Source organism: Homalodisca vitripennis, chromosome 4, assembly GCF_021130785.1.
Source record: "Homalodisca vitripennis isolate AUS2020 chromosome 4, UT_GWSS_2.1, whole genome shotgun sequence".
Taxonomy (NCBI): domain Eukaryota; kingdom Metazoa; phylum Arthropoda; class Insecta; order Hemiptera; family Cicadellidae; genus Homalodisca; species Homalodisca vitripennis.
The window spans coordinates 100,580,939-100,589,792 of record NC_060210.1 but is presented as its reverse complement, the minus strand read 5'-3'; the positions used below and the strand labels follow the sequence as shown (position 1 = coordinate 100,589,792).

At 33.2% G+C, this 8,854-nt stretch overlaps 1 protein-coding gene across 2 annotated transcripts in view; it reads left to right on the top strand.

The window, feature by feature from the left end:
- The first annotated feature begins 1,632 nt into the window (after positions 1-1,632).
- Positions 1,633-8,854, top strand: part of LOC124359841 — a 161,213-nt gene continuing 153,991 nt past the window's right edge. The window contains exons 1-2 of one of the 2 annotated variants that reach the window (XM_046812923.1): positions 1,633-2,138; positions 3,328-3,369. In XM_046812923.1, coding sequence (XP_046668879.1) covers positions 1,811-2,138; positions 3,328-3,369 — 370 coding nt within the window. In that variant the 5' untranslated portion in view covers positions 1,633-1,810. The remainder of the gene's footprint in view (positions 2,139-3,327; positions 3,370-8,854) is intronic. The other variant, XM_046812922.1, reaches the window with a different exon arrangement.

Genomic DNA, 8,854 nt, shown 5'->3' with positions numbered 1-8,854 from the left:
ATTAATAGAGAAAGTGAAATTTCAGTTTTTATATCAAAAGCTATATACAAAGCCTTATTGTTTTGATAAACATATAGTAGACAATAAGACACGAGTATGACAATTTCCATCATTGTAGCACATCGGAGATTTTAATAATTCTCTTAGTAATCGCAATCTCATTTCATCCCCTTTGGAGGTTTTATCATTATAGAACTTCTGTTGATTTTCCATTTGAGTCCTGAGGTATGCTTTTGATAGTTTTATTCTCTCTAGAACATTGAGAAAGACAAAAATATAGTTCATCTAAGGATTTTAATCCTTTTCCAGCTCATACAGGTAGTTTATCTTCATGAAAAAGATGTTGCACAGGAATTTGATTTATTTAATTGGTGTTCATAATATGTGCTTCGCTCTCTGATTTCAGGTCTCGGAACGTTTTTTTAAGCCTTAAGTATAACTAATCTAAAGTGGATAAGGTTATGGGGATATATTCCATTTAAATAGGATATGCGTACGATATCACTGTTAGTTAACAAAAGCTATTTATATTTATGCTTCCTTTACAAAACCAACATTATACAGTACCATTATTATTAGGAAATAAGTACTCGTATAATAAGTTACAATGTAAAATTCTCACATAATTTATTTTTGAAGTTTTATGCCTGCATTTAGCAAGTATAAATGTTGAGAAATCCTCCATGGTTCAAAATTTGTTATTGAGGGATCAGTTAGTTATAAGCAATCATTGTATTGCAGTTTTAAACAACACCAATGGCATATTTTTACAAGTAGCTAATTAACTTAAATAAGAGAAAAATAAGAAGAATTACATTGGTTTTGATAAAGTAAATTGCTTAATTATGGGCACAAATACAGAAATAGTGAAATAAAATTATCAATTTATAGTAAAAATAATACAATGATTTACTGTTTATCGTGGTTGTAATGCTTCAAAGGAATTATTTAAATAAAACTTGTTGAGTAGGGAGAGGCGGATATATAGAGGTAGAGAAGAAGAGAGAGAAAGAGGCTGGAGAACGAAAAGAGAATTGACAGCGGGAATGCCCTCTGAGCGACCGAACTACAGGTGTCAGTTGAGTGAGGTTCCCCTAGAGGTTTTATAGCGTTTACTTTCCGACAGTGAATGGTGTACCTCAGAAAGTACTTGATTTAGAAGTTAATTTGAATTCAGTTGTCAAAGAGCAACGTGTTTAATTGGTTTTGAGAGTTGAAACGTTAGAACCCATTGAAAATTGAACTCGTTTTATAATTATTGTTTTGCGCTTAAGAATTTCCAGAAAACTGTTGAATATGATTAGTAAAATATATGATTTACAAAATATTTTGTATGACGTAGATCTGATCTTGTTTTTATAAGAAGTTCACGTCTCACAGTTATGATGATCGTGTATAATCGCGTTGACATCGTTGGATACAGTTCTTGACACACACTTTTATCTATAGTTAGATTTATGTTGGATAATTTATAATAACGATAATAATAATGATCATGTGTAAGATAAATTGCTGAATTGTTAAACGATCAGGTGAAAGGAACTAACGTGATTAATTAATTACTTTTTTTACTTTATATAAACGTTATTGTATTTAGAATAATGTTTGTAAAATCCCCAAAGCTAATAGTTTCGAGAGGAGAATCAGGATAGTTTCATTGAGAACTCGCTGTGGGTGATTTGGGGGGTGGTTTGAGGGGTGGAATGCGCGCGCACCCGCGTGGGTGCCGCGTTCTCAGTAGGACATGGACCGGTAGGCGAGCTCCAGCGGCCCATGTGTTCCTCATGTAGTACTAGTCAGTTGTGAAGCGATGAGCCTAGCCTGGATGTACGGAGTCGTGGCACTCACACTACTCACCCTGCTCACCCTCACCGACGGTTCTCTGCTCCACCGCCCGCAACACTCGGCCCCCGCCCCTGCCCCAGAGCACTGGCTGGTCTACACCGCCGGTGACGGTCTCGCGGAGCTTGAAGGTCTGCCGCCGCCACCCCCGGGGCACGCCGAGCTCCGCCGAAGAAGAGCCAGCGCCTGGAGGAAGCGAGTTCACCAAGAGCACGAGGCGGAGGGCGGGGGGCGAGTCGGACACCTGATGACCCGCACACGTCGCGGGAACCGTCAGTACGACATGCATCAAATGGGTCAGTACTAAACCTAACTTTATCGTCAACACCGTAAACTGTAATACCTTAGACTCTGATGCTACAGAAGTGCTATCTTTTCTCATGATTCAGTCGGTTCACAAAAATACAACTGAATATATAATACAACGCCTAAACATGAAGAAAGATTTCCAAGTGTTGTTGAATCTAAATAAAAATTTTAACCAAGATAATTACTTACCATCGTAGTTCTAGTAAGATTGTTGTGTAAAATCCTTATTTTAAGAATATTACGTAATAATGAAGTTTGTTAGCTTAATCTCCGTTAAGTAAATTTTTACTTACTTTTCACGATAGTGATCACTTTTAATTCGTAAAATTAAGAATCATAAATAATAAAGATCTTTTCGTTGGAAATAACAAGAATCGTTTCTATTCTGGCTAACTTTTCCCGTATTACTGTGATGTATAATTATTGTTTTAATGAAAAAACTCAACATTCCAAGTAGTTAAAATAAATAGGATTATACGTAATTTTGCGATACCGTAAACATTTCAATGAAGGGTATTTCAGAGAATCCAGATTAACAGTAAGCCGCGATTTCAGGCTAAAGTTCATTCTCTCAGCCGGCTTGGTAACGAGCTTGGTGAGATAAAAAACAGTTTTAAGGAGAAATTGCAGAAGCTTAGGATTATTCATTACCGCTTATTTCGCTAACTTTACAAATAGTTTTAAATTAAATTCTGTGACATGGTAATATACTCGTATATGAGAATGTTTTTAAAATGTTCTTAATGATGACACATGTTTATTTTATACCAATAAATCTAGAAAAAAGTAAAACACCAGTTTTACCAATTTGTATTATAACGAGGAAGCACTGGTAACAGATTTAATACAGTTGTGACGGCTCACGCGAGAATATTTTAAGGTATAAAAATAACAAAGTCAATATTCTTTGTCCAATTTATCAAGAGTACCTAGTTATGTGCATACAAATTATTTTCAAAATCTATTGATTAATTATGATTTATCAAATTCTGTTCACGGAATTTATGTTTGCAAAAATTATAAAGCGTCCATAGTGTAGATTAGATTTAGCACTGCCTGTGGAAAATTAACCAAGATACGTTCTTTAACAACTGATTTGGCGATAACTACAGAACCTGTCGTGAACTGATATTGTTATATTCTGCCCCCATTTACTCTTCACGTGGACTGTTACAGGGTCTCACGGCAGGGACGGCCCGTACGATGTTCCCCAAATTGGTAAGTGTTGCCGCCTTTTTTACTTCGCTCACTGCCATTTTTGCACGTTCTTTTACCTACTTCATGGTGGTTGTTGTACTCATATATGCCTACCATTACTTCATCTTATTCGTCTCACCTAGAACACACAGCGCCTTGCTTATTTTATGGAGATTTTAACTTTTTCGACATGAATGTGTAATATTTCAGAATAACACTGATGATCTTCTAGAGTTTGCAATATCTGATAATTTTTAATAACAAACAATTAAAGTAATTCACATAGTTACATTTTATTCAATAAAGTACGTACGTCTTTATATGAAAGTATTTTCATGCGGTTTTATTCTTATACTATTTAAAAAACTATAAACAGTGAAAGCTAGATAAAAGGTATTAATAAATTTACGTTTGATACAACAATAAAACGATTACAAAAATATTGAAAATAAGTAATACGCTTGTATTTTTTTTATTTATTATTAAATATTTCATGTTTAAATATTTTAACCCTCTTGAAGATATGTTTAAATTATTTCAGTTCAAGTATTCGTATTGAAAATTCAAGTTTCTGATCACAGGAGGCGATTAGCTTATTTTATTTTCGGACTATTATCAACCGTTTGAAATCCACTTGAACCTATATTCTATTATTTATAATTATAAGGCAACATACATCTGCCTATATGCGTATATGAAACATTTATTAGTGTTGTCAATGGTTGATGATGAGCGGTCATCAAAGATTGGTCATGTTTAATTCTGTAACTGTATAAATAAATATATATTTATAATAATTCAGCATACCTAAGAAAAAAACAATTATTCACGGATTTTAATTTTTAGGACATAAGTTTTAATTTTATAATCTTAACGTTAGTAGAAGCTCAGTAAAAATCACCATATATTAATGGCTACCAATTACGTTTGAATTCAGAAATAAACGTTTTTACAACTTTTGTTTTTATAAAAGTAAAATTGAAAATTAAAGTTACAAATTTTGTCTTTGTAAATCTTAGAAATTTCTTCTCAACCTTTTCTGAATAACAATTGAACTCATTAACTTATATTACTTTACGCAACTTCCAATTTTCGGTAGTACTTGTCGAATGTCTCAAAAGTATTTTATTCAGATATTTTAGTTTGACACTTTTATTGAATTAGTAAGTATTATTTTGAGACTGTGACTATATCCATGGGTTTTAATTCAAAATCCATACAAGAACATCTAGAAATCCTTTTAAATAAACAAATGAAAAATATACTAAAGCTATATAGTTATTACGGAAAGCATACATAGTCTTCTTAAACATTTTAAAAATTTAAAAGGTAATAGTAGGTAATGGATGGAGTTTATTAAATTTAAGTAATAATTAGAAGTAATAAATATCTAAGATCCTATATAAACTAACACTAAATCTTCTCGGAGAAACTATTAATAGGTGTTCACTATGCTTGACAAAAATAATTGTACTGTTTTAAAATCTGCCATTTACTCACGAGCCGCAAGTGGATCTAAATTAATGATAGTTAATGTGTTCTTATTTGAAGTAAATACGAAATAATAAAATTGATTTATGTTATTGGTCGAAATCTAATTTGTATGAAGTTCATTAAACTTTTGACTAATTAAAATGTTATTGTTTTCATACTTTAAGGAAAACATAATTAACTCTTGATTATGCAATATAAGATTCTATGATAAACATTTGTTGATCTTGTACAGTTTATGAAATTATATTCAGTTTTTTCACGAACTAACTTCGTACCATGACTGCATATGTATGTTCATAACAGCTTAGACAATACATATAAAAACGAAGGAATAGTTCTAAAGTACTATAACCAAAACATTTCTAACCGTCTATTTTATTGTTATTCACTCTCTATGTCTAATTTATCATCAAGTACAAGTCTTTAACCCTCTTTCTACTTTTTGAAAAACCAAAGTATTCTGAAATTGAGCAAGATGTTTTTCGGTAGAACCAACCTATTACATGGAAACTTGTAGGTAACCTTGTACAGCGTATCGATAACAAGCATTTGTAATATTTATATCAACTATATTCTTCGGCATAAGATAAATTCCTTCGAGATCGAAATCGCGTATTCCGAGTGTTTCACTGTAACTATAACATACCAGGAAGCAGTTTTGTCCTCCTACAGCAATTTCGTAATCTTATAGTACTCTCGTAAACGGTCTTTATTTGGACTAAAAGAGTATTGTATTTTATGTACACAATCAATACAATATGGTAATTGGTAGATAATTAAGTTTATGGATAAATAAACTTCTTCCTACTTTATAAAAGGAACTACGGTATTGGGAAACTCTTATTCTAAGTTCTTGCTAGTACGAAAGCAGAAAGTCTCTAAGAAAACTAAGAAAAGTCTGATTTCCGCTCTTCTTCCCAATTACTCTAACAATAAGAGCTTGCAATTTTCACACCTTTTCCAGTGCAAAGAGTTAATAAAGCAAACTTCATTTCAGCTTTTGAGTTGCAAAGCTCAAAACCCATATAAAAATGTTTGAGTTTGGAATTTGCTTTACAAAGTACACAAAGAGAAAAAGTATAATAAATATTTCCAGTACTTTCGAGCAGATAAGTTTGTATAACAATAAAATATCTACATAGTATTGGTAATACGTAAGAATATATGTTGGACGCTCACATGAATTAATACGGGTTTGTTGGAAGTTAATTTTTAGAAATGAATCTATTTAGTGCACGATATATACATGTTACAAAATTAATATTTATAAGACATCACGAAATATTGCAATTAGTTATGACATACGGGTTTATCTTTTATAAGTTTAAATAAACAACAATAATAACTTTTAAGTGAAGTGTAGTTAGAATTTAGAAGTACTCTTTCTTAACTACTTGTACCAGCATACTACTGTTAATGTTACATATTTCTGAAATGTAATTTAAATAGTTTAAAATAATTTCCAACTAAAACCTTCATATAAACATTGATTCCAGTGCATATAAATACAATAAAAATTAAATTATTGAAAATAATAAATAAATTGAAATATATTTTAACAATTTGATATAAAAACCCAAATTCAATAAATGTACCAATCTTTCTATTAAGTCAAATCTAAAAACAGTAAGTATTAAAATTGCAATATTGAGACAAAAAGCATGTCACAATTTAAAAACATACACAAATTTTAAAGCTGTTTCGGTCATTTTAAGATTCGCAGTAATACCTGATTATTCTTAGAAAAAGACCTTTCAATGTTGACTGATTGAAACGCAATTAAAGAAATAAAGATATTTCGTATTAAAAATGTTAAATGCTATTGAGAGGAAATAAGAGTGGAATTAATTCTGTAATATATAATATATATCAATAATTAAAATACACATTTGTTGTAATAAAATAAAGGGCATTAGTAAAACCTTTACCTGTAAATATTTTACTACTATATTTCATCACGATATAAACGTTGTATGTAGGTGTTTATTTAATAATAATCCATTTTTAATTGCTTTCGAAATGTGCGGTAAAACCTTTTGTTTTCAAGTTATTAAAGGGTTATATTCTGTAAATCTATTGAAAACAGACCTAAATTGGACTGCAAATTTAGAAAAGTTTGAATACTTATAATAATTTAAACATATACTGAAAAACAAAAACGGATAGTTATAATCGGCACACAATTAGCGATTTGAGTCCTATGTTTGTCCGATAGGCATGCGGCATACTCACATTGCAATACGCCAGTAGTTGTATAGATATGCGACAACAGATGATTTCATTAGGAATTACAAGAGCATAGTCTCTTTGCCTATTTACTTGCATTTTTGAAGATGTCAACAGACGAAGAAGTGGTGCATCTCCTTCACCTCTTGAGAAGAGAACGACATAAAAGAAAAGGTATGATATTTTTAGATAGATTTTGTATACCGAATCGGAATATTGCAATTTATTGGTCTCATAGTATAACTGTTTCTACTATCCTCAACATTTCCAAATAAACTTAATATTATGGAATCTAAAAACATCACCGTTCGAAAGAGTATATTATACATATTATTATTACATAAGCTGAAACCAGAAAATCGATATTTTTGGACTTAAGATACAATGGTTTTAAGGTACAGATAAATATATATATATATATATTTATATATATATATATATATATATATATATATATATATATATATATATATCCCAATTCAAAATTCCTTAGATTTAAATTGTTTCGTCAGCTATAATTACAATGTTTAATTTTGTTTATAGTTTGTGTTCATAGTAACTCTGTATGTGGTTATCCACTTCTTAATTACTTAATAATTAATATGTTTTCGTGATTTCTTATATACAAAGATATAAAATATTGTTTCTCTCCCGTCTTGAGCCCATGCAACACGACCAAACGTGTCGGAGAGGAGGGCGAGAGCCACACGACTGAGACTGTGATTACACTTATGTTTACACGTACTCAAATCGCTGAATGTGCCGATCATAACTATCCGTTTTTAATTTTTACGATATATTTAAACTAATGTATGCATCAAATTTAATGTATGTAACGATATAAAACAATATTTCTCTCCAGCCGTGAGCCCATACAACACGACGACACCTATCAGAGAGGGAATCGAGGGCCACACCACTAGGACACCGGTGTATACACAACGATATAAACATTTTTCTATCCAGTCGTGAGCCCATGCAACCCGACCACACCTGTCGGAGAGGGATGCGAGAGCCTCACGACTAAGACACCGGTGTACACACAACGATATAAAAAACGTTTCTCTCCAGTCGAGAGGCCATGCAACACGACCACACCTGTCGGAGAGGGATGCGAGAGTCACGCGACTAGAACGCCGGTGTACACACAACGATATAAAAAACGTTTCTCTCCAGTCGTGAGCCCATGCAACCCGACCACATCTGTCGGAGAGGGATGCGAGAGCCTCACGACTAAGACACCGGTGTACACACAACGATATAAAAAACGTTTCTCACCAGTCGTGAGCCCATGCAACCCGACCACACCTGTCGGAGAGGGATGCGAGAGCCTCACGACGACTAAGACACCGGTGTACACACAACGATATAAACAACGTTTCTCTCTCCAGTCGAGAGGCCATGCAACAAGACCACACCTGTCGGAGAGGGATGCGAGAGCCTCACGACTAAGACACCGGTGTACACACAACGATATAAAAAACGTTTTCTCTCCAGTCGAGAGGCCATGCAACACGACTACACCTGTCGGAGAGGGATGCGAGAGTCACGCGACTAGAACGCCGGTGTACACACAACGATATAAAAAACGTTTTCTCTCCAGTCGTGAGCCCATGCAACCCGACCACATCTGTCGGAGAGGGATGCGAGAGCCTCACGACTAAGACGCCGGTGTACACACAACGATATAAAAAACGTTTCTCACCAGTCGTGAGCCCATGCAACCCGACCACACCTGTCGGAGAGGGATGCGAGAGCCTCACGACTAAGACACCGGTGTACACAC